The 26,644-nt window shown below is 47.8% G+C and overlaps 1 protein-coding gene across 16 annotated transcripts in view; it reads left to right on the top strand.

The window, feature by feature from the left end:
• Window positions 1-26,644, top strand: part of LOC140396543 (gephyrin) — a 799,798-nt gene that overhangs the window by 668,378 nt on the left and 104,776 nt on the right. For 9 of the 16 annotated variants that reach the window (XM_072485332.1, XM_072485277.1, XM_072485374.1 and 6 more), the window contains 5 exons: window positions 10,746-10,838; window positions 10,943-10,998; window positions 13,592-13,711; window positions 19,047-19,067; window positions 19,607-19,665. In XM_072485332.1, coding sequence (XP_072341433.1) covers window positions 10,746-10,838; window positions 10,943-10,998; window positions 13,592-13,711; window positions 19,047-19,067; window positions 19,607-19,665 — 349 coding nt within the window. The remainder of the gene's footprint in view (window positions 1-10,745; window positions 10,839-10,942; window positions 10,999-13,591; window positions 13,712-19,046; window positions 19,068-19,606; window positions 19,666-26,644) is intronic. The other 7 variants (XM_072485294.1, XM_072485313.1, XM_072485401.1 and 4 more) reach the window with 1 other exon arrangement.

Here is a 26,644-nt window from a genome sequence, read left to right as displayed (position 1 = left end):
CTGTTCCTCCACATCTCTGCTACTATTGGGGGGCCTATAGAAAACTCCTAACAAGGTGACTGCTCCTTTCCTATTTCTGACTTCAACCCATACTACCTCAGTAGGCTGATACTCCTCGAACTGCCTTTCTGCAGCTGTTATACTATCTCTAATTAACAATGCCACCCCCCCCCCCCCCACCTCTTTTACCACCCTCCCTAATCTTATTGAAACATCTATAACCAGGGACCTCCAACAACCATTTCTGCCCCTCTTCTATCCAAGTTTCCGTGATGGCCACCACATCGTAGTCCCAAGTACCGATCCATGCCTTAAGTTCACCCACCTTATTCCTGATGCTTCTTGCGTTGAAGTATACACACTTCAACCCCTCTCCGTGCCTGCAAGTACTCTCCTTTGTCAGTGTTCCCTTCCCCACTGCCTCATTACACGCTTTGGCGTCCTGAATATCGGCTACCTTAGTTGCTGGACTACAAATCCGGTTCCCATTCCCCTGCCAAATTAGTTTAAACCCTCCCGAAGAGTACTAGAAAACCTCCCTCCCAGGATATTGGTGCCCCTCTGGTTCAGATGCAACCCGTCCTGCTTGTACAGGTCCCACCTTCCCCAGAATGCGCTCCAATTATCCAAATACCTGAAGCCCTCCCTCCTACACCATTCCTGCAGCCACGTGTTCAACTGCACGCTCTCCCTATTCCTAGCCTCGCTATCACGTGGCACCGGCAACAAACCAGAGATGACAACTCTGTCTGTCCTGGCTTTTAACTTCCAGCCTAACTCCCTAAACTTGTTTATTACCTCCACACCCCTTTTCCTACCTATGTCGTTGGTACCAATGTGCACCACTACTTCTGGCTGCTCACCCTCCCCCTTAAGGATCCTGAAGACACGATCCGAGACATCCCTGGCCCTGGCACCCGGGAGGCAACATACCTTCCGGGAGTCTCGCTCGCGACCACAGAATCTCCTATCTATTCCCCTAACCAATGAATCTCCTACAACTATTGCTTTTCTATTCTCCCCCCTTCCCTTCTGAGCCCCAGAGCCAGACTCAGTGCCAGAGACCTGGCCGCTAGGGCCTTCCCCCGGTAGGTCATCCCCCCCAACAGCATCCAAAACGGTATACTTGTTTTGAAGGGGAACGGCCACGAGGGATCCCTGCACTTTCTGCCTGTTTGTTTTTTTCCCCCTGACTGTAACCCAGCTATTCTTGTCCTGTACCTTGGGTGTGGTTACCTCCTTGTAACTCTTCTCAATCACCCCCTCTGCCTCCCGGATGATCCGAAGTTCATCCAGCTTCAGCTCCAGTTCCCTAACACGGTCTTTGAGGAGCTGAAGTTGGGTGCACTTCCTGCAGGTATAGTCAGCGGGGCCACCGGTGGTATCCCTCACAACCCACATCCTACAGGAGGAGCATGCAACTGGCCTAGCCTACATCCCCTCTTACCTTACAGAATATAGCTGCCCTGTGGGCCAACTGGATCTCCGCCCTCCGACTCTGCTCCCAGTCAGCTGCACTCTCTGTAAACTCCTGGCTCCCATCTTGCTCTTTGTGGAAATGTAGGAAACAAAATGAAAGGAGCACCTTACTCCCTCCTCACCTAACTCCCTCGGTCACCAAACTCTCACTATCGCACTCAAATGCACCAAATTCAGCACTCCCTCGGTCACCAAACTCTCACTATCGCACTCAAATGCACCAAATTCAGCACTCCCTCGGTCACCAAACTCTCACTATCGCACTCAAATGCACCAAATTCAGCACTCAGTGCAAACAAAGTCTGCACTGTAGGGGATCACTTTTATACTGTGAATCTAGCCTCTGAAAACTGGCCTAATCCAATTAACTAATTAACAAGCTCCAGCTGCAAGTGCCTACAAGTAGAAGCCTGTTTAAAGCTTATTGAAAATTCACCTTCTTTTAAACCAAACAGCAACTTTTAAGTTAATTAACTAAATAAAAGAAAGACTAAACTTTAGATAAAAATGAAGCCTTATACTCCCTCGGTCACCAAACTCTCACTATCGCACTCAAATGCACCAAATTCAGCACTCAGTGCAAAACCGTGTTTGCGTGGGTTTCGCCCCCGCAACACAAAGATGAGCAAGTCGGTGGATTGAACAAGCTAAATTGCCCCTAAATTGGAAAAAATGAATTGGGTACTCTAAATTATTATTTTTTTAATGTATGGATTCGCACTGGAGAAAACTAATGTTACATTTAGAACTGAACCAATACGACTATAAATACATTTCTTGGAACCTTCATACCTCAAGGAATGCTCTCTATTTATTATAAGAAGCAATCTCGCTGGAATTTTCTGCTGAGTTTATATTGCAGTTGCAATGGAGATCCTGATATTTTGATTGGGTGTGAAATGCTGTCTACCTACATGTACTCCTGTAAAGGTTTATTAGCTCATCAAGCCAACACGCATGCTGTTTTGTCTCTCCTGAGGAAAAATACTGAATAACCCAATCAGGTATTTCTACCCAACCTGGGACAAAGGCCAACTTTAAAGATACAAGATTGAAGAAATGGGCTTTATAAATATGTCTGTTTGATATTGCTGTAAATAAAATGAAAGTGCACTACCTGAAGCTATTGTATAATCGTGGGAGATGCTCCATTTTCTTCTGTCTTTTAGTGCATGGTAACAGCTACCGGCCATTATCCCATAACCAGAGAAGAGAAAGGGGAAATGGGGAAATCTGCAATTGCTGGAAACCTAACATAAAACCCAAAGCTGCAGAGGATTTACACCAAGTCCACCAACATCTATAAAGAGAAAAATGCGCTTGCATTTCAAAGATCCAGCAGCAGACAAAAAAGTCAGAAACACACTTGGTGTAAAAATAGTTTGTAATTTTCCCAATGGCGGGTCGGTTATCCCACTGACTGGCGTTCTGAACGCCATTTACATCATTTAAATCTCATGAATACTCATTAAAACAGCTGCTTACCAGAATCTCGTCATGCCTTTCATCTTTCCAGCAGGAAATTACATCGGCCACATCCCCATTTGAAAATTTGTGGTGTGCCCACGTCAGACGCGGCAGCACGGTAGCATTGTGGATAGCACAATTGCTTCACAGCTCCGGGGTCCCAGGTTCGATTCCGGCTTGGGTCACTGTCTGTGCGGAGTCTGCACATCCTCCCCGTGTGTGCGTGAGTTTCCTCCGGGTGCTCCAGTTTCCTCCCACAGTCCAAAGATGTGCAGGCAAGGTGGATTGGCCATGTTAAATTGCCTTCAGTGTCCAAAATTGCCCTTAGTGTTGGGTGGGGTTACTGAGCTATGGGGATAGGGTGGAGGTGTGGACCTTGGGTAGGGTGCTCTTTCCAAGAGCCGGTGCAGACTCGATGGGCCGAATGGCCTCCTTTTGCACTGTAAATTCTATGATTCTATGACCTCAGTTCACTCGTGACTTTGAGATAAATGCAACATACACAGCCTACCTGCCAAAGCGCTGCGTACAAATTTCAGTGTACAAATTTACAATACCTTCAGTTGACCAAACCGTTCGGATGTTCATCAAACGTATTCACAAAAGTGCAATTTCTTTACAGTGATAGCACAGTCATGAACCAGAAGTGACCTCAACATTTCTTAACTTTCCTATCACTATGGCTATACCTGGGTGCAGCCCCAACATCTGCAGCAGAGGTGGAGGCAGCCTGTTGGCTGTTACATCCTGATATCCACAGTTACTTTGGCAGACGTCCCCTGGCGGCCCAAGGCCTGTAGGACCCCACCTTGATGAGGGCCTCCTGCTCAGGGACAGAATTGCCCTGGGCAGCCGAAGTGCACAGGCAGAAGGGAATAGGAGTGGCTGCAGACCCTTAGACAGCCCCAAGAGGAGACCTCCAAGGTGTCTGGCTTACGCGTCTTCTCTTGTAGGAGATAGTGCAGCTGGAGGGAGGTCAAGTTGTCTCATTACCATGTCGCATATATCCTGATGGTGCCCACCACAGTGTGTGGCCGTGGAGTGCAGGACCGAGTGCAAATCCAACAAGACCTGTTGGACTAAGTGTAATAACCTGCACAGGACTCATCCACCTGGGGATGATTGTTCCCCGTGTTCAATTGGACTGAGTTAACCCAGCACTAGCATAAAAGGCAGGCAGCTGTAGAGCCAGCTAAAAGGAATGAGGACCCGGTGAAAGAAAACCGGGCCCTGTGTATGTATGATGCTGTTGCTGAAATAAAGGACTTTTCAGAAGCTCGTTGGACTCCCTGGCTTTATCACACTAAGATTGCCACGGTGATCACCAACCTTCCCACGGTGACGGGGACTTCCAGTGGCAGCCATGCAGTGAACGGTTGCACATTTGGTAGCTCCCGGTCAAGGTGGAAAGTTTTGATCCTTTCCCCATTCATAGGGTGGAGGTTTGGATGGAAAAGGGTGCAGGAGTGATAGGAGAAAGTGAGACTCCACTGATGTGGCTGGTGGACAGATCCACGGACCAGGAGTGGATCAAGACGAAGGGAGCTGGTGGAGCAGGATAATATTTGTGCACCACAGGTCAAGTTGACGGAGGGCAAAGGGCCTGTCCTGCCTGCCTAGTGGTCAACAGAGCAGCTGGTGGTCTTCTTAAATGAGAAGTTCAGCCAGCAGAGGAGGGAAGCCCAGGAGGACCTGGCCAGGGTTGTAGAGCCGCTGAAAGCAGGGATTGATCGTGTGGAGCAGAGGCTGGAGTCCCAGGGCCAGGCGATTCAGAAGCTGGAGGAGACAATGGGGGAGCACGAGGAGCAGCCTGCCTTGTTGGCGGTTCAGATGGGTGTGATGCGGGAGACCCAGAAGAGGCTGAAGGAGAAGGTGGAGGATATGGAAAACCCTCCAGAAGGCAAAACCTGTGGATCATGGGATGCCCAAAGGCATTGAAGGAGCAGAGGCTGGCACGTATGTGGCCAAGATGTTGGAATGAGTTAAAGGACCGAGAGAAGGCATGAAAAGGAGGGCCAATCAAAAAATGGTGTGTTTGTTGAATCCTATGGCTGCCACCTGTTTTCAAACATTGTGGCGCTTTCTTCCTGCTTTCCAGTTTTGGATCAGTGAGCCTTGTGCACTTCAGTAACAGTTTTATTTCAATGCATTGCACAAGCAGAATTATAATATTCATAGTCCTTTAGAAGCCTTTTATTTCAAGAAATTTTCATTTTAACCATGCACAGGAATTAAATCATCCATAACCGTAGCGATTCCAAGTGTGGAGAACTCAAACTCCACAATAAATTGAACAGAAACAACTAATTTCTTTTACTTGCATTTTTATTAGACTTCCACCCAGTTCACATTTCATTCTAACAGTCTGCCATAATTCATTTGGCCCTTTGCCTGAAGACAGTGTACTCGCTACCCCTCAGGATTTATTTTGCAAGGAAAACAGATTGATGGTGAAACTTGGAGGAAAGATTTGTTTAATTAGAAAATCTCATTTTCTGCTGCCACTACAGGGGAATTGCTGGCATGTTTAACAACTATTTCCATTTCTGCCCTGTTTGGGATATTAAAGTTCATTGCTTTAGTCTTTAAATATATTAGGAACCATGTGCTGGTCAGGCATCAATTCTGCCTGGATAGCTCCTTGCCTTTTGGAATATAAATATAGTTGTGTTACAAGTAGATCAACAAATATGCTGAAAGACACATACTTCAAGACTGTCACGTCAATGCTGGTTAGCTGAGGATTAGCATAAGCAGAACTGGTATGAAGTACACATTAAGGTCTTGTGGATTTAGTGGTCAATTTTACTGTAGACTAGATTTTTTTTTCAATAAAATGACGGTATTGTCGTCATCAATTTTTTGGACACTAAACCCAATTTGGCAACACATTATGCATAACTGTTACCCCTGAAATAAAGTAATATTTTGCGATTGGAAAGATTGATATGGTTAGCATTTTTATCTCTCGTTTACTTTTGGAACCCTCACTCTTTGAATCCAAGGGTGAGATTTTCCGCATGTCCCCACAGCATGTTTTGCGGAGGAAGAAGCAGCCCCGCCATTGGCCAGAAGGTCCCCCCGCTGTCAACGGGATTTCGGTTGTGTGTGGCGGGGTTCGAAGCTGGCGAGACCAGCCGGAAAATCCCGGCCCAAGTAGAATGAAAAAGAATCAATAAGAATTGAGCTCACTTTAAGCCCGTCTTCACATTAACAGAAGACTTTAGATTGCTGTCACAGGTAGGCAATGCTGTTCATAAGGTGTGGAAACCTATTGGTAGAATTCCATTACTGTCTCTTTTTAAGGTTCAGACGGGTCAGATTCATGTCTTAATTTTTTTTAAATTAAAATGATGTCACGGAGAAAGAATCTGAAAACTGCCCTTGCATCCACGTGGTTTATAACACAAACTCCATTTCAGCCACAACAATTCTGTAACTTCCATCTGCGGTGTAACATTAATCTGAGAAGGATGACTCTGATTAAAGTATACTAACATGCTGTCTCGTGTCAGACACATGCGTGAGATTCTCGGACCTCCCCATGACGTGTTTCTCGGTGGCCCACCATTGGCTGGTGCCAGGATCTTCTTATCCCGCTGCTGGGATTTCCCATTGAATCCAGTAGGGGTGTTGGCAGGATCGGACGATCCCACTGATGTGAACATCTGGAAGCTCTCTCTCTCCTTAAAGAAGACTTTGTACAGTCAATTTTAATATTTTTTAATTTGTTGCAACACAACGCTCCTTAGTGGCAAAAGATAATCATTTCATCTAATGTCTCTCATCAATCTTATTGTGACGACTTTTGAATTAATGATGGACCCCGCATTTTCCTTGTCATTGGCTCCTGACCAGAGACGGTGGCTTTTCTTGTTTGTTATATAATAAGTATTTTCAAAAACCTTTACTATATTTCATTTTAGTCTTTTTTGCTCCATTGGGGCAGTTCCAGTATCTCAGATTTCTCTCATTATAATATCTGCGATAGGCATCATCCGCGATAGGCTTCAATGCTTTTTCTATAAATAATATGATATACCCTAAACTTCAGCTTAACCAATGTTGTAAAAAGTGTATTGTTACTTCTTGATCTAGTAGTGTGTTCCCCTATTAATTAAATGCTGTTGGCCCTTTTTTACAGTGTTCTCTATTTCCATTTGGTCTTTTTGGGAATTATTGCCAGATCTTTCCGGCTGTTCATGCCAGCGGGATCTTGTGGTCCTGCCAATGGTGCACCAACGCTTTCCCGGCGGTGAGGGGTGCATTCAATGGGAAACCCTGTTGACAACAGCGGGACCAGAGATCCCGCCAACAGCCAATGGCAGGCCACTTTCACTGCGGCTAAACAACATGGCGGGGTGGGTGGGAACACCCGCCCTATGTATTTGAACTCAAGTCTCACCATTCATTTACTTACTTCATTATAATTTTCCCATTGAATTTAATCTCCCATTTATTGTTTTTACTCCATAAACGTATCACCCTTCAAGTGATGGGAACCAATTCAAGCACGGGTGCTATTCCACAGCAGTTTGATGCCTCCATTGGTCATTCTTTATGTGTAAGATACCAATGGTTGTGTCGTGTTGGGTGCTCTGCTACACAGACAAACCAACACGGTTGCAGATGGTACAACTCTGTTTTATTACTATCAATAACTACATCTGTAAACTTGTTACTGTGGTTCGTTCATTACCCTTTAACCTGTGGACCCAGCCCTAACACTATCTTGGAGAGGCACTCAGCACATGGTGAATGTCTGAGTGGCTTGCTGTGAGCTCTGTGCCCTGAGCTGTCTCCTGCTGGAATCCGCGGGAACCGTGGTGTTCCAGAGTGGTGCTGGGACTCTACGAGGTGCGTGAATGACCGGGGTGGCGTCCGGTTTGAGCTGTATTCTGTAAGTGTAGGGCAGTGTGCCCATGCCCTCGAAAGCCTCCTGGTTGTGGGCGAGGAGCGAGTGGAGCTGTGCCCGAAATTCTGCATCCGGGAAGTCTGACGTGCCTTCTGGAGACAGAGCGTGTACCCGCTGAACGAGGTGGAGAACCTTGCACGCCTGTGCGCCTAGCACGGAGTCCTTTGATGATCCAACTATCTCAAAGGACAGTGATGCTGTGTATGCATTGTGTGTCACCTGGAGCTGGCAGGATCCCATGGCCGGGATAACGTTTCCGTTGTAGTCGACCATCTTACAACGGGATGGCCGAATTAGTGGTCTGACCTTCAAGGCATAGAAGGCTGACCATGCTATTAGGTTGACAGAGGCACCAGTGTCCAGACGGAATGTGATTGGTGATCGGTTGACCGTTAGGGTGGCACACCATTCATCACCCGGATTGACACTGTTCACTGGCATCGGCTGGTGGGTCCTGCTTGGGGACATCCGGTTCCTGTCAATGACTGCAACACAGAAGGCTTCCCGGTCGTCTGTATCACCGGTCTGTATATCGTCAGGGTATGACTCGGTGCATGGAGGCTGAATGGTCCGCACGTCCCTGCGAGGCTGGCAGAATTGGGGAGCGTTGGCAGGTTGAGCTGCTCGACAGCAGGCAGCATAGTGTCCCATCTTGCGTACAAGCGCGGGATGCCCCGGAAAGCGCGCGAAATGGCTGCCCTCGTCCGGACCGTGGGCCAGGAGGAATCCGATCGCCTGGACCCGCTCGGCCTAGTAGGACCCCTGCCCTGCCTATTCGGCCGTGTAGGACCCCTGCTGTGCCGATTCGGCCGCCTGGAATTGGGAGTAGCGGCTGGTCGCGTTTTCATGGAGGACGCAGGCTTCGATGGCGGTGGCTAGGGTGAGGCTTTTAATTTTGAGGAGCTGCTGGCATAGGGTACCCGAGGTGACCCCAAAATCTATCTGGTCCCGAATCATGGAATCGGAGGTGGCCTCGTAACCGCAGAACTGCGCGAGGATACGGAGGTGTGTCAGGAAAGATTGAAAAGGCTCATCCTTACCCTGCAGGCGCTGCTGGAAGAGGTACCTCTCGAAGCTCTCATTTACCTTGACGCTGAAGCGTTGCTCAAGTTTAAGAAGGACCGGCTTGTACTTCGTCTTGTCCTCACCTTCCGCGAACACCAGGGAGTTGTAGATGTGGATGGCGTGTTGCCCTGCCGTGGAGAGGAGGAGGCCGATTTTCCTGGTGTCCGAAACATTCTCCCTTTCTGTGGCTTCTAGGAAGAACTGGAAGCGCTGTTTAAACAGCTTCCAGTTGATGCCGAGGTTTCCAGCGATTTGGAGCGGCTGCGGCGGGCTGATGGTGTGCGTGGCGCAGGATGGCGGATTCCTGAAGATGTGTAGGTAGGTCTCACAGTTGCTGGGTTCCAATCCTGGTACTATGTCGTATTGGGTGCTCTGCTACACAGACGAACCAACACGGTTGCAGATGGTACAACTCTGTTTTATTACTATCAATAACAACATCTGTAAACTTGTTACTGTGGTTCGTTCATTACCCTTTAATCTGTGGACCCAGCCCTAACACTATCTTGGAGAAGCACTCAGCACATGGTGAATGTCTGAGTGGCTTGCTGTGAGCTCTGTGCCCTGAGCTGTCTCCTGCTGGAATGAGCGGGAACTGTGGTGTTCCCCGTTTTATAGTGCGTGTGCCCTTGTGATTGGCTGTGATGTTGCGTGTGTGTTGATTGGTCCGTTGATCTGTCCATCACTGTGTATGTGTGTTTGCACCATGATGTTTATCTGAATATCATGACAGGTTGGACATTTCTTGGTCTGTTCTTACAGGATTGAGCAGGACTTCTACCTGTTACTGTGTCTCAGGCCCAATGCCATTTAAGGGGAGAAGGTGGCATAGTGCTAATGTCACTGGACTAATACTCCAGAGACCTCGGTTAATGCTGTAGGGCACAGGTTCAAATCCCACCACGGCAGCTGGTGGAATTTAAATTCAACTAATAAATCTGGAATTGAAAAGCTCGTCTCAGTAATCGTGACCACAAAACTATTGTTGATTATCATAAAACCCCATCTGATTCACTCATGTCCTTAAGAGAGGAAATCTGCCATCCTTACCACATCTGGCCTGCACGTGACTCCAGACCCACGCAGCAATGCAGTTGACTTTTCACCTCCCTCTGAACTGACCTGGCCCTTGACCAGTTCAAGGCCAATTAGGGATGGGCAGCAAATGCTGGCCTTACCAGCAACGTCCACATCCCATGAAGGAATAAAGAACCAAAAAAAGGATTCATCACAGTATTCCTCCCAACACGCTGTGGAGGCCAAGGCTTTCAACGGGCAACCAATTGGAAGGAAAGGAGCCCCTGCAATGCCTCCTTCCTCCTGCCTCCACCCAGTCCTATTACAACCTTTTTTTCAGCTGACCCGAGGGAGGTGGTAGTAAAAGGAGCAGACAGGCGGAAAATCTGATAGTCAACCAGGGCTCACCAGCATGTGTTGGGTGGGAAAGGAGTGGCCAATGGCAGGCCTGGTAAAGCTCACGTTGGGGATTGGAAGCTCCATTGCCATCATTTTCTTTTCCATGTTTTCCTGCTTAATTTTGGATGAGATGGCAGAGTAAATTCCAGTGCATTGTGGCCCAATCGGTTCCTGCCTTGCTCCAGGGAGCACTCCCCAGCAGTAATCACTGAGCAACTATCAACAAGTTGGAGACCCTTCGTCCAGCTAGCCTGTGGTGCCCAGAACCAGTTGTAGCAGCTGTGGTGCCAACTCAGCAAACACGGGTTAGCCAGCACAGAGTATGGGGGTTGAATTTTGGAATTTCTCACTGGATGAACTTCCTGTGACTTAATGGATGGAATTTGGTTTCTTTGTATTGCAGATGGCATGGGCCGAGTTCTAGCCCAGGACGTGTTTGCAAAAGACAACTTGCCCCCTTTTCCAGCATCAGTGAAGGATGGGTATGCTGTACGAGGTGAAGAGCTTAGTACATCCTTTCATATTACAGCTGTTAAACGTTATCTAAACTTTATGAACTGGTTTAATTTGACACGTCCTATATTTTATAACCCTTCCTAGCTGCTGATGGCCCTGGTGATAGATTCATTATTGGTGAATCCCAGGCTGGGGAGCAGGTGAGTATTGATGCTTTATTTTCATAGATTTGAATTTAAACCTTGTAGGACAAGTAAACATGAACGTCTCTGGGAAATGACTGGACTTGCCTTGTGAACAAACATCTAAAAATGAGAGAAGGGTCCACAAGTTCAGGTTTATGGATCGCAAGAGGCCCTACAGTGGCACACTGGTTAGCTGCCTCATGGCGCCGAGGACCCGGTTCAATCCCAGCCCCGAGTCACTGTCTGTGTGGAGTTTGCACATTCCCCCCATGTCTGCGTGGGTCTCACCCCCATAACCCAAAAATGCACAGGGTAGGTGAATTGGCCACGCTAAATTGCCCCTTAATTGTAAAAAAAAAGTTTATGGGCCATTAATGAAAACAAATTAGGAGTAGGCCTTTTGGCCTCGCAAGCCTGCTCCGCCATTCAGGAAGATCATGGCTGATCAGATTGTGGCCTCAAGTTCACTTTCCTGACGGTCCCTTAGAACCTTTGGCTCCCTTGTCGATCAAAATCTGACACAAGGAAAATGACAACGTGAACTAAAAGTAACACTGTGTCAGGTTAAAACTTTGGCTTTTGTTGTATGCCTGACACACATTTCTGTCTTGACACAAAAGCTGGGAAATACTATTCTCAATTTATCTCTCTCAGTTCTAGAAAGAAAATTAAAGTTGCCTCAATGAAGAGAATATCTTGAAATAGTTCTTACATTTTTTTTAAACTTAGCTGTCCTTCAATTACGTTATAAAATGTAATTAAATTATTCTGGTATTTACTCTGGTGCACAGTGGCACAGTGGTTAGCACTGCTGCCTCACAGAGCCAGAGAGCCAAGTTCAATTCCGGCCTTGGATGACTTTGTGGAGTTTGTACAATCTCCCTGTGTCTGCGTGGGTTTCCTCCAGGTGCTCCAGTTTCCTCCCATAGTCCAATGATGTGCAGGTTAGGTGAATTGGTCATTCTAAGTTGCCCCTTAATGTCAAAAAGGATAGGTGGGGTTACTAGCTTGCGGGGATAGGGTGGGGGCATGGGCCTGGATGGGGTGCTCTTTTGGAGGGTAGGTGCAGGGCCGATTGGCCCCCTTCTGCATTTTAAGGATTCTATGTATAGTTAAGAACGCACAAGTATGAGGTGAGAGGCTTACCAATTCATTGAACTTGAAAATAGGCTCTTCTGCAATACTGCTAGTCTGCTGTTTCTATTCAGCTATTTTAAGACCTTTTAAAATTATTTCTTTGTGAGATGTAGGAGTTGCAGGCAAGGCCACATTTATTGCACTTCTGTAGTTGCCTTTGAGCAGGTGGTGGTGAACCATTTGAACCACTTCATCGCTAATAGTGAAGGTTTAATATCTGTAGTAGTTCAATGTAACTAAGTGGCTTGCAAGGCCACCTCAGAGGGGAGTTAGCAGTCAACTTCTTCTATATGGGATAGCAATAAGAAAGGGCATTTCTTTCTGCAAAGTCATCAGCGAGTGCCATCACTTCAGGCTGGCCACAAAATCTGGGCCATTGAAAATCTACAGAGAAAAACATTCACTCCATCACCATTCTCAAGCCACTATTTGGGAACGGAGAGTAGATTTGGGAAAAAGAGGAAAGAACAGAGCCCCATGTTATGTGGCCTTGTTTCTTGTCAATTTCTAAATCAATTCAAAGTAAATTATATAGCCCCATATTTTACGATGATACCCATCAATGTTTGCTGCTGTGTATGTGCAATTAAAGGTGAAAATTCCAGAAGTTGCTATCAGTAATTCTGTGTTCTCCAGAGCATGTGCAATTGAATACATTCCAGACTGCAATTAATGGGAAATCTATGAATTGATGAGAACTTCTAATCTTAGGCTGCAAAAGTTTTTGAGTAAGTTACAGCTTATTGAATGAACAGGAACTAGGATTTTTAAAGGTGTACTAAGATCATGATTAATGCTTATCAGCCTCACTGGCCCTCAAAGAATAATGTCACATTTCTCCATTATGATGAGAATGCCACATATTTCTTTGAAGTTTGTTCATTGTATCTGAGCTTCTACCTTAATTCATGTGTGTATGCCCAATCATTTATTACACTATCTGTAAACGATAAAATGAGAAGAATAGGGATTCAGTGCTTTTTTATTTTCTGATTCGCTGTCTGTGAAAATACTTCAGCGTGATTGGTTGCTTACCCTACTTGATATTAGATACCTGGAGATCCCCTCAACTTAGCGCCAGAGTCAAACTGGCAATGGGAAATTCACAACACAGAGATTCCTAAATCCTTGCGGGCAACGTTCTTCGAGGTCAGTGGCATGTACCCTTGCTTCGCTGCTGACTGTAAAGATCGAGTCCATTTTCTTGTTCATTTTAGATTTAGTTCACTAAGTTTTTTAAAATAAATTTAGAGTACCTAATTTTTTTTTCCAATTAAGGGGCAATTTAGTGTGGCCAATCCACCTAGCCTGCACATCTTTGGGTTGTGGGGGCGAAACCCACACAAACACGGGGAGAATGTGCAAACTCCACACGGTCAGTGACCCAGAGCCGGGTAGTTCACTGTAAGTTTTTGAAGTTTGACTAATAATCTCAAAGATGATTTTCTTTTATTCCTACATATTTTTGCAGCCCACCCAGACAGTGATGCCTGGTCAGGTGATGCGGGTAACAACGGGGGCACCAATACCTTGTGGCGCAGATGCAGTTGTGCAGGTCGAAGATACAGAGCTCATCAGGGAATCGGATGATGTAAGTAAATTTTGAAGATTTCACTCCTGTTGAGCCTATGGAGCTGAAAGAAAAATATTGTAAAATGGTTTTTAAAAAAAAACTTTTTAGTTGAGGACAAGGATAGATTTTAAATATTGCCATGTTCGACTTCCGGTTGCGGCTATGCAGAGCTAAGTCGCACGTTCGGCAGCTCCCGCTTGGAACTGACTTTTGGGCTCTTTTCAGGGCACCCAACGGCATTTTTTCAACATTTCCCGGTGTGGGAAGAAGATTGCAATATTCCCCCGACAGTGTATGGCTTGGACCAGGAGCGGGGCGACTTAAAAAGTGGTGGTGAACCCAAAGAAAGTGCGAGGGCAGAAGAGCAAGATGGCGGCGGGCGCGGACCAGGCAGCATGGATGCAGTGGGCGCAGGAGCAGCAGGAGGTTAACCGGCGCTGCTTCAGGGAGCTCAAAGCGGACCTGCTGGAGCCGATGAAGGCTTCTATCGATAAGCTGCTGGAGACCCAGACGGCCCAGGGGGTGGCGACCTGCGAGGTCCGACAAAAGATCTCTGACAACAAGGACGAGATCTTAGGCCTAGCGGTAAAGGTTGAGGCGCTCCACAAGAAATGGCAGGAACGGTTCGAGGAGATGGAGAATCGGTCGAGGCGGAAGAATTTGCGGGTCCTGGGCCTCCCGGAGGGGCTGGAGGGGTCGGACGTGGGGGGCTATGTGGTCACCATGTTAAACCCGCTGATGGGAGAAGGCCTCTGGAGCTGGAAGGGGCCCATAGAGTGCTGGCGAGGAGGCCGAAGGCTAATGAGTCGCCGCGGGCGGTGCTGGTGCGGTTTCATCGGTTCGCTGATCGGGAGTGCGTGCTCAGATGGGCCAAGAAAGAGAGGAGCAGCAGGTGGGAGAATGCGGAGGTTCGAATATATCAGGACTGGAGTGCGGAGGTGGCGAAGAAGAGGGCCGGGTACAACCGGGCGAAGGCGGTGTTGCACAGGAAGGGGGTGAAGTTTGACATGCTGCAGCCGGCGCGACTGTGGGTCACCTACAAAGACCGGCACCATTATTTTGAGTCTCCGGAGGCGACGTGGGCCTTTGTTCAGGCCGAGAAGCTGGACACAAACTGAGGGTTGGGATGGGTGGTCGGGGATTGCTGTAGGTGTGTTACATTTTGAGGGGGGGGTCTTTGCTCTAGTTTCTTTTTGGTTCGGTGTGGTTGGTTAGGGTGGGTTGGGCACTGTTTTGGTTGGGTCTGTCGGGTGGGCTCTTGGATGGGGGTAAGTAAATGGAGTAGGGGTGGATGGCCGGTAAGGGGATGGGGCCCCGCGGGGGAGGGGGGAGGCCCGAGTCGGGGGTGAGGGGACTGGGCCTGTAAAAGGAGCTACGTCAGTGGTGGCGGGGCCGGGCAGGTGGAAAGCGCGGGCTTTTTCCCGCGCTGGAGGGGGCGGGGCGAGGAAGCGAGGGTTGTTTCCCACGCCTGGGATGGAAGGAGGAGACGGAGAGCCTGCTGATGGGTAATGGAGGAGGAGGGTATGTCCCACAATGGGAGGAGTCGAAGGAGAGGCGGGAGTGGCCGGGGTCAGCAGGAGTCAGCTGACTTGCAGGAGTGCAATGGGGGGAGCAAAGTAGCTAAGAGGGGTCCTAGCTTGGGCGGCGGGGGGGGGGGGGACCGGGTTGCTGCTGGTATGGTCAAGGGGGAGCTGGAGCGAGTAGAGGGGGTTGGGACGGGGGTCTGCCGCTGTGGGAAACGGGCCGGGCGTGGGGTGCGGGCGCGTGGCTGGCCGAGGAGGGGTTTTGGCTAGTCGGCAGGTAGCCCCCTGATCCGGCTGATAACCTGGAATGTAAGGGGACTGAACGGGCCGGTCAAGCGGGCCCGGGTGTTCGCGCACCTGAAGGGGCTGAAGGCGAATGTGGTCATGCTCCAGGAGACACACCTGAAGGTGGCAGACCAGGTAAGATTGAGGAAGGGGTGGGTAGGTCAGGTGTTTCATTCGGGGCTGGATGCCAAAAATCGGGGGGTGGCGATCTTGGTGGGAAAGAGGGTGTCGTTCGAGGCGTCGAGCATTGTGACAGACGATGGCGGCAGGTATGGAATGGTAAGTGGTAAGCTGCAAGGGGAGAGAGTGGTGCTGGTCAACGTGTACGCCCCGAACTGGGACGATATTGGTTTTATGCGGCGCATGTTGGGTCGGATCCCAGACTTGGAAGTGGGGGGCCTGACAATGGGGGGGGGACTTTAACACGGTGTTGGATCGGCACTGGATCGCTCCAGGTCTAGGACGGGTAGGAAGCCGGCGGCGGCTAAAGTGTTGAGGGGGTTTATGGACCAGATGGGAGTGGTAGACCCTTTGAGATTTGCAAGGCCGGGGGCTAGGGAATTTTCATTCTTCTCGCATGCTCATAAGGCTTATTCCCAGATCGACTTTTTTATTATGAGTAGGGCGCTGATAGCGAGAGTAGAGGATACCGAGTGCTCGGCGTTAGCCATTTCGGATCACGCCCCGCATTGGGTAGACCTAGAGCTGGGGGAGGAGAAGGACCAGCGCCCATTGTGGCGCTTGGAGGTGGGGCTGTTGGCGGACGAGGAGGTGAGTGAGCATGTCCGAGGAAGCATAGAGAGATACCTGGAGGCCAACGATAACGGGGAGGTCCGAGTGGGGATGGTTAGGGGAGAGCTGATCTCCATTAGGGCCCACAAGGAGAGGGGAGAGCAGAGGGAGAGGCTGGTGGGGAGATGGTGAGGGTAGACAGGAGCTTTGCAGAGGTGCCTGAGGAGGGACTGTTGAAGGAGAGGCGTAGCCTCCAGGCCGAATTCGACCTGTTGACTACCAGGAAGGCGGAGGCGCAGTGGAGGAAGGCCTGAAGCGGGACAAGGATCCCCTGCATTGTGGGTCTTACAGGCCGATTTTGTTGTTAAACGTAGATGCCAAGGTGCTGGCAAAGGTCTTAGCCACGAGAATTGAGGATTGTGTGCCGCAGGTGATCCACGAAGACCAGACGGGGTTCGTGAAGCGGAGGCAGTTGAACGCGAATGTGCGGAGGCTCCTGAACGTTATTATGATGCCAGCGAGGGAGGGGGAGGCGGAGATAGTGGTGGCGATGGACGCTGAGAAGGCCTTCGATAGGGTAGAGTGGGGGTACTTGTGGGAGATGCTGAAGAGGTTCGGGTTTGGGGAGGGGTTTGTCAGGTGGGTTAGGCTGTTGTACGAGGTCCCGATGGCGAGTATGGCCACGAACAAGAGGAGGTCTGAGTACTTTCGGTTGCATCGAGGGACGAGGCAGGGGTGTCCCCTGTCCCCCCTGCTCTTCGCACTGGCGATTGAACCCCTGGCTATGGCACTGAGGGAGTCGAGGAACTGGAGGGGGTTGGTGCGGGGTGGGGTGTCGCTTGCTGCTATATGTGGCGGACCCGGTAGGGGGAATGCCGGAGGTAATGAGGATCCTCAGGATGTTCGGGGATTTCCCAGGGTACAAGCTCAACATGGGGAAGAGCGAGTTGTTCATGGTTCACCCAGGGGACCAGGAGAGGGGGATTGGCGAGCTCCCACTAAAAAGGGCGGAGAGGAGCTTCAGGCATTTGGGGGTCCAGGTGGCCAGGGGCTGGGGAGCCCTGCATAGACTTAATCTCATGAGGCTAGTGGAGCAAATGGAGGAGGAGTTTAAGAGGTGGGACGCATTGCCGCTGTCCCTGGCGGGTAGGGTGCAGTCAGTTAAGGTGACGGTGCTCCCAAGGTTTTTGTTCCTGTTCCAGTCCCTCCCCATTCTTATCCCGAAGGCCTTCTTTAGGCGGGTCAACAGGAGCATAACGGGGTTTGTGTGGGCGCGAGGGACTCCGAGGGTGAGAAGGGTGTTCCTGGAGTGGAGTAGGGATGGAGGGGGGCTGGCACTGCCCAACCTCTGTGGGTACTACTGGGCCGCCAATGCGGCGATGGTGCGCAAGTGGGTGATGGAGGGGGAGGGGGCTGCATGGAAGAGGCTGGAGACGGCGTCTTGTGAGGGTACGAGTCTGGAGGCGCTGGCAACGGCACCGCTGCCGCTCCCTCCAATGAGGTATACCACGAGCCCGGTGATGGCGGCTACCCTCGAAATCTGGGGGCAGTGGAGGCGGCACAGGGGGGAAGTGGGGGCCTCGGTGTGGACCCCAATACGGGTGAACCACCGGTTTGTTCCAGGGAGAATAGATGGAGGGTTTTCGGGGTGGCACAGGGTAGGGATAAGAAGGTTGGGGGACCTGTTTGTGGATGTGAAGTTCACGAGCCTGGGTGAGCTGGAGGAGAAGTATGGGCTCCCCCTGGGGAACACCTTTAGGTATCTACAGGTAAGGGCGTTTGCCAGGCGGCAAGTGGTGGAATTCCCGTGGCTGCTGCCACGCACGGTACAGGACATGGTGCTCTCGGGGGCGTGGGTTGGAGAGGGGAAGATCTCGGCAACTTACCAGGTGATGCAGGAGGAGGAGGAGGCCTCGGTGGTGGAGTTGAAAGGTAAGTGGGAGGAGGAGCTGGGGGAGGAGATCGAGGAGGGGACATGGGCAGATGCCCTTGGGAGGGTGAACTCTTCCTCTTCGTGCGTGAGGCTCAGCCTCATACAGTTTAAGGTGCTGCACAGGGCACACATGACCGGAACAAGGATGAGCCGGTTCTTTGGGGGTGAGTACAGGTGTGTTAGGTGCTCAGGGAGCCCAGCAAACCACACCCATATGTTCTGGGCATGCCCAGCGTTGGAGGAGTTTTGGAAGGGCGTAGTGAGGACGGTGTCGAGGGTGGTAGGATCCAGGGTCAAACCGGGCTGGGGGTTCGCAATATTTGGGGTTGCAGGGGAGCCGGGAGTGCAGGAGGCGAAAGAGGCCGGTATTCTGGCCTTTGCGTCCCTGGTAGCCCGGCGAAGGATTCTTCTTCAGTGGAAGGATGCGAGGCCCCCAAGCGTGGAATCCTGGATCAGCGATATGGCAGGGTTTATTAAGTTGGAGAGGGTGCAATTCGCCTTAAGTGGATCGGTGCAAGAGTTCTTCAGGCGGTGGCAACCGTTCTTGGACTTCCTGGCAGAACGGTAGACAATGGTCAGCAGCAGCAGCAACCCGGTGGGGGGTGGGGGGGTGTTCTATTTTATTTTTGTTTGTTTACACTGGGGGATCTGAGGGGGTGTATATATTTGCTATGTGTTAATTTGGGGTGTTAATAATTTATTATTTTTGTATAGGGGGGAGGGGGGCACGGGGTTGTTTTATTTTGTTCTGTATTTAATTCTATTGGGTTCCTTTTTCATTCTGTTGTTGATATTTTGTGAAAACCTCAATAAAAATTATTTTAAAAAAACAAAAAATATTGCCATGTTCATTTCATATTGATATTCTTTATGTATGCAGCATGATGTACTTCTAATCATGGTAAGTTAATAGATAGATGTTCAGCTTGTTTTTAAGACACCATAAACAGTGCTTACATTTTAGTAGCCAGTCAAGCTTGATTCCTTTTTTCTCTTAGGACACATGCACACGTGGCCGCAAATATATTTTCTTTTTCTATGTGTTGTAGTTTATTCCATTTAGTAAATTTCATAAGATATATATGTTTCAAATTTTTGTGTCCATTCGTTTCATTTTATTGTGACAATATACGACAGCAAAACGAATGCCGCATGTTAATTTATCCAAGATCAATTTCGCTCCACTATCTAATATTTATTCTCTGGAAATTGCTACCAACTTTTACAATGCAATGCATCTGATAATTCATTGCAGTGAAATCTAAAGCTGTAATGTGTGGCTGAGAGTTATGGCTCATTATGAGTTCCACATGCTGCATTCCAGAATATCATTGAGCGCTCATCAATAATGCTTTTGGACTAACATGACAGTTCCTTGTGGCTCCCCGAGTGGAGTGTTCGAGATTTGTGTTCAGCTCATGTTGCAGTTTAATTTTGCAGGGCACGGAAGAGTTGGAAGTGCGGATTCTGACACAGGCCCGACCAGGCCAGGACATCAGGTCAGTGCCTGTGTGCTGCATGGCAGTTCATTGCTCTAGATTTTATAAAGGGAAGAACTTAATTGAGAAGCACTGACTGTAAATGAAGTGGGAGTTCTGAGAATTGAGGGGTATGGTGAACAGGCAGGAAAGTGGAGTTGACACCCAAGACCAGCCATGAAGGGTGGCACAGTGGTTAGCACTGCTGCCTCACAGTGCCAGGTACCCAGGTTCAATTCCAGCCTTGGGTGGCTGTCTGCGTGAAGTTTGCACGTTCTCTCGGGGCCCAGGTTCAATTCCAGCCTTGGATGACTGTCTGCGTGAAGTTTGCACGTTCTCCCCGTGTCTGTGTGGATTTCCTCCAACTGCCTCCCACAGTCCAAATATGTGCAGGTTAGGTGGATTGGTCATGAATAATTGCCCCTTAGTGTTAAAAAAAGATCAGCCATTATCGTATTGAATGGCGGAGCAGGTTTGATGGGCCGAATGGTGCACTCCTGATCCTAGTCCTTGTGTATTCTTGCTCTTGATGCAAGTAATAAGCAAATTCTGATTATTTTTAACTGTTCGCTACAGGAACAAAATAGGGAACAGAGTGAACAGAAACTCAGCTCAAATGTCAGAGCACAGATATTACAAACCCAAGTCACCAGTATTCAATTTAATCTACCTTTATAGGCACTAATAAGTGAAACAGAAATATTGATTAGTAGTTGCCCTTTTAAGGGATGAAAGTTAAGGGCTCACAGCATCTTAAAGAGGAAGTCATCCAGATAAATAGCAAGGGAACACAGCAGCCAGTTACTGGAAAAATAATGTTCGTCACGTCTGCATAAGAGCAGTTCACCGCAACAGTTTTGTAAGTGTTGCTCAGGGGAGTCTGGCAGAGGAATGGAGTATTGTTTGGAATAGGGCAATATAGGGAGTGGAAGGAGATATCCAAAGCAAGAATACAAGAAATAGGACCATTCGGCCCATTGATTCTGCTCTGCCATTCAATACGATCATGACTGATCTTGGGCTTCAACTCCACTTTCCCAACCACTCCCCATATCCCTTAATTTCCTGAGAGATCAGAAACCTGTCTACCCGATATTCAACAATAGAGCATCCTCAAACCTCTGTGGTAGAGAATTCCAAAGATTCACAACTCTTTCAGTGATGTAACTTTTCCTTATCTCAATCCTGAATGATCGGCCTCCTTACCCTCAGACCGTTCACCCCCCCTGTCATCTTCCAAAATTCTGTAGATTCTGGAACAGTTCCGACAGAATGGATAGTGGAAAATGTAACCCTGCTATTTAAAAAGGGAGGGAGAAAATAGGGAATTACAGACTAGTTAGCCTATCATCAGTAGCATGGAAAATGCTATCGTCTATTATATATAGGATGTTTCAAAAGAACACTTAGAAAATATCAACGGTATTAGACAAAGTCAACATGATTTATTAAAGGGACGTCATGTTTGACAAACCTGCTGGAGTTTCCTGAGAACGTAATTAGTAGAATAGAGAAGGGAGAACAAGTGGATGTGGTGTATTTGGATTTTCAGAAAGATTTTGATAAAGTCTCACATAAGAGCTTAATGTGCAAAATTAAAGTGCATGGAATTTGGGTAATATATTGCTTTGGATTGAGAATTGGTTAGCAGTCGAGAAATAGAGTAAGAATAAATGGATCTTTTTTGGAGTGGCAGACTGTAACTCATGGAGTACCACGGGGATCAGTACTTAGGCCCTTGTTATTCACAATACATATCAATGATTTGGATGAGGGACCCAAATCTAATATTTCTAAGTTTGCTGATGACACAATACTAGATGGAAATATGAGTAGTGAGGAAGATATAAAGAGGCTTTGAGCAGATTTAGACAAGTTGAGTGAGTGGGTAAATACATGGCAGACGCAGTGTAACGTGGATAAGTGTGAGGTTATCCACTTTAGTAGGAAAAACAGAATGCACAGTATTATTGGAATGGTGATAATTTGGGAAAAGCTGAAGTATAAAGGGACTTGGGTGTCCTTGTACCCCAGTCACTGAAAGTAAGCATGCAGGTGCAGCAGGCAGTTAGGAAGGCAAATGGTATGTTGGCCGTTACTGCAAGAGGATTTGAGTACAGGAGAAAGGATGTCTTACAACTCTACACGGCTTTGGTGAGACTACACCTGGAATATTGTCTGCCATTTTGGTCTCCTTATCTAAGAAAGGATATACTTGCCACAGAGGGAGTGCAACAAACTGATTCTTGGGATGACAGGATTGTCGCATAAGGAGAGCTTGGGTTGACTAGGCCTGTATTCGCTGGAATTTAGAAGAATGAGAGGGGATCTCATCGAAACATATATAATGCTGACAGGCCAGGACAGACAGATGCAGGGATGTTGTTTCCTCTGGCCGGGTGGTTTAGAACAAGGGGTCACAGTCTCTGCAAACAGGGTAGACCATTTAGGACTGAGATGAGGAATTTTGTTTTCACTGAGGGTGATAAATCTGTGGAATTCTCTACCACAGAAGGTGGTGGAGGCCAAATCATTGAGTATATTTTTTTCAAAAATAGATAGATTTCTAGACACGAGAGGCATCAAACGGTATGGGGAAAGAGGAGTAGTGTAGTATTGTGATAGAGGATCAGCCATGATCAGATTTGAATTTGTTTATTGTCACGTGTACCGAGGTACAGTGAAAAGTATTTTTCTGCAAGCAGATCAACAGATCATTAAGTACATGGGAAGAAAATAGATAATAGGGCAACACAAGGTATACAATGTAACTACATAAACACCGGCATCGGATGAAGCATATAGGGTGTAGTGTTAATCAGGTCAGTCCAGAAGAGGGTCGTTTAAGAGTCTGGTAACAGCGGGGAAGAAGCTGTTTGTGAATCTGTTCTTGCGTGTTCTCAGACTTTTGTATCTCCTGCCCGATGGAAGAAGTTGGAAGAGTGAGGAAGCCGGGTGGGAGGGGGCTTTGATTATGCTGCCTGCTTTCCCCAGGCAGCGGGAGGTGTAGATGGAGTCAATGGATGGATGGGAAGCGGGTTTGTGTGATGGACTGGGCTGTGTTCACGACTCTCTGAAGTTTCTTGCGGTCTTGGGCCAAGCAGTTGCCATACCAGGCTATGATGCAGCCTGATAGGGTGCTTTCTATGGTGCATCTGTAAAAGCTGGTAAAAATTAATGTGGACATGCCGAATTTCCTTAGTTTCCTGAGGAAGTATAGGCGCTGTTGTGCTTTCTTGGTGGTAGCTTCGACATGGGTGGACCAGGACAGATTTTTGGAGATGTGAACCCCTAGGAATTTGAAACTGCTAACCATCTCCACCTCGGCCCCGTTGGGGTGTGTACAGTGGTGGTTGTGTGTACAATGGTGGAACAGGCTCAAGGTGCCAACTAGCCTACTCCTGCTCCTATTTTCTCTGTTTCCATGAAGTTTATTGCAAATTGCAGTGTGCATTTTGTCCATTTGAGGCTACCATACACAAGTACCAACAGAGGGAGTCTACTAGAACATAGAGCATACAGTGCAGAAGGAGGCCATTCAGTCCATCGAGTCTGCACCAACACACTTAAGCCCTCACTTTCATCCTATCCCCGTAACCCAATAACCCCTCCTAACCTTTTTTGGACACACAGGGCAATTTAGCATGGCCAATCCGCCTTCGCGTCTTTGGACTGTGGGAGGAAACCGGAGCACCCGGAGGAAACCCACGCAGACACGGGGAGAACATGCTGACTCTGCACAGACAGTGATCCAGCCGTGAATCGAACCTGGGACCGTGGCATTGTGAAGCCACAGTGCTAGCCACTTGTGCTACCATGCTGCCCTAGGAAGGGATAATAAAGGTTCCATGTTTAACAATTCATACAGTTCTAATTCTAAATCTCGCTGGCTGAATATATAGCTGTTTCTGACCCAAGGACTTCACAACACCCATCATAGGTTGTTTGCTGGTAATGTAGTTTCAGGTTTTTCAAGGTGACAGCATTTTATAGATAGAAGTGCAATGGGGGCGCTCTTCTTACTCCCTACAAGGAGGAAGTTGCCTAAGTCCTCGGGATCTAGACCATATTGGTGTCCAGAGAAGTGGGAATACAAGGTCAGATATTAGTGTTGGGTTATAATGACATCCTGCTTCTCTTCAATTTCATCCTACTCTCCCCAGATTAACTGCCTGCAAAGGGTTTCCTGAAACTCTCATATCACTCTTGCTGAAAGTGATGTTTTCCTGCAGCCCCTTGAAACTGTTCTTCCTCTTTTACCCTGCTACATTCGCTGGAAGAAGTAGCACTATGCACCAATTGGACCTGGCCCCGCCAGAGTTTCAGATCACTCACTCTAGCCTTTGCAAGCACTAATTCCATCCCAGAAGAATTAGAGATTGAGCCAGTGATAGACTGGCTTGATAGACAGTGCACAGTTCAGCAAGAATATGACAAAAGACAATGTTAACCAGATATGCTTTCCCTTGGACGAAGAGAGAAGGATTCCAGATGAGAAATGTCATGCTGTTGGAGAAGCATCCTTGTAGAGCATCAGACAGAGGTGTGGATATTGAGTGCTATATCAGCCAGCTGATCAGTTGGAGGAATCCACCACTTACATATTTGCAGCATTGCAGCCCATTCCGGAGCATTTGCTGGACAATTGGCTGAAAAGCAACAGTGCCAGGCTATCATTGCAGCAGTACAAGAGACAAGGCCAACTTGAAACAAAGATATTCTTGTTGGGATGCAGCATTTAGTGATCTTTTTAACCACTTGATGTGCAGCAAGCACAGGGCTGGACTTGAAGACCAATCTACACACTGACACTGAAAAGAAAGATTTACATTTATATTGTGCCTTTTATGACTACCTGTATCTGTAAATTGCTTGCTCCATTGGTGCACAGCTGGTAAGCTAATATGTCCCTAAAGCAGCCCGGATTAGCAAAAAGAATGGAAACTAAGAGCAGTGTTAACCATAACGGCCACTAGCAGAACAGTGCCTGCAATGGAGTAGGGTGCAGATCTATTTAAGATGTGTCTATTGACTCAGAGACGGTTTCCTCTGGAAAACACACCCTCCACAGCTGCTGCAAATTGTTAAAATACACACTAAGCATCTGTGCTTATACAATCTGGTGTGGGGGATACGAACCATGCAGCCCACGCCTCAACAGTCCAGCGTCCCTCAGTTGCTGCTGTTGCTCCTCCTCTTTCATTAGGCAAAAAATAGCAGGACATTCGTAATGGAAGAGGCACTACACGCTGTTGGAAATTGCATTGGAAAAAAACGATAAACACTAAAATGGGCTGAGATATGCTGTTGTAGATTTCTAAGGGTTTTCCTGTTATAGTCCATCTGATTATTACCATGGAAATGGGAGTTGGGCAACAGAAGATCTTGGTTGTGGCACTCATTTATACTCCTGAGTGCAGTTTCCACAAGTCAAAAGTTAAATTCTAAATGCCAGTGTGGGAAAAAAATAATTAGCAGCGCAATTCTGCAGTTGTATTTACTCTATATTCTAGTGCAGTAATGTGGAATTTTCTTTAATAAGAGGGTCAGGAATTTGCAGCAGGAATGAATTGCGAAAGAATCTCCTCAAAAGAAACCTTACTTTTGAGGGGAAAAATTATAATCGATGGGTGCAACAATTCAAGATGTACATAAAGTGACTTTCACTGTAATTTCTGCCAGATATGCTAAATGAGGCTACAGTGCAGATCTCCTGATTGATGTTCTTGGCACTTGAAGTTAAGCACATTGGACGAGATTATTTTTTGCTCATCACTAACCTCTTGTAAATGAATCCTTTTTATTACATTAATAGGCGATATAATGTGGACGTCTTAAATCCTTGCTATGATGTCTAATTAAAATGTCAATTACCTGCTGGATACGTGGCCTGACCTCACTGTGATGCAAAGATATTGTGAATTTAGCTTCTACAGTGCAAACAGCAAACATATGGATCTGAATGACACTGTTGCCTCAGTTGAATCAACTAGGAATATCCTGGTGCTTGGTTTAGAGTTTAAAGAAAATTTGCAGGCAGGGGAGATTTTTGCCAAACAAATTGTTTGGGTTTGGGAGTGGGCGAGTGGTTAAAAGAGCTGAAATTGACAGCATACCTGGAAACCTTTCAGCTCACGCTTGTAAATGCAGTATGTTTGGCTGCTTACAAGAAATCTTCTTTGGAGAGGTTGCCAATTTAAATATATTAAGAGGGAATTAAAGGCCATTTTAACTGGACTTTACCACAAACTGCATGGGTTTCTCTGGATTTCTGAGACCTGCAAGGCCAGAGGAGAGTGGGACTTGAGGGGGCTGACAAATGACATGCAAAAAATCCTTTTAAGAATTCAAACCTCACATCTGCTTCCGTGCCAAAGTGGAAGACTTCCATGACCTCTGAAGTGATTTCCATGACTTTCGAGGTCATTTCTACTCCTTGGTGCATTATGTGTCTGATCTACACTTCCCATCATCTTATCCACAATTCCCACCTGTCAAAAACATTTGTCCAGCACAGGTGCCACTTATGCAGCTTTAGCTTGGATCTCAGATGAGGGCAGAGATGGGCAGCAGTAGGAACAGTTATAACCTCCCACAGGAGAGAGATGATGAGCACAGAAATGTAGCTTGCAGGAGGTGATACTCCCAAAAATAGGATCTTATTTGTTTTCTCCTTTCATGGGACATAGGTGTCATTTTCAAGACCAGCATTTGATGCCCACCCCTAATTGGCCTTGAACTGCGTTGTCTACTCGGCCACTTCAGAGTAGCAGTTAAGAGTCAGTCATATTACTGTAGGTCTGGAGTCACATGAAGGGCCCCATTTGAGGGCAGCACGGTATCATTGTGGATAGCACAATTGCTTCACAGCTCCAGGGTCCCAGGTTCGATTCCGGCTTGGGTCACTGTCTGTGCGGAGTCTGCACATCCTCCCCGAGTGTGTGTGGGTTTCCTCCGGGTGCTCCGGTTTCTTCCCACAGTCCAAAGATGTGCAGGTTAG

Source organism: Scyliorhinus torazame, chromosome 2 (genome assembly GCF_047496885.1).
Source record: "Scyliorhinus torazame isolate Kashiwa2021f chromosome 2, sScyTor2.1, whole genome shotgun sequence".
Classification (NCBI taxonomy): domain Eukaryota; kingdom Metazoa; phylum Chordata; class Chondrichthyes; order Carcharhiniformes; family Scyliorhinidae; genus Scyliorhinus; species Scyliorhinus torazame.
The sequence above is the reverse complement of the archived record's forward strand: the minus strand, read 5'-3'. Positions and strand labels throughout refer to the sequence as shown.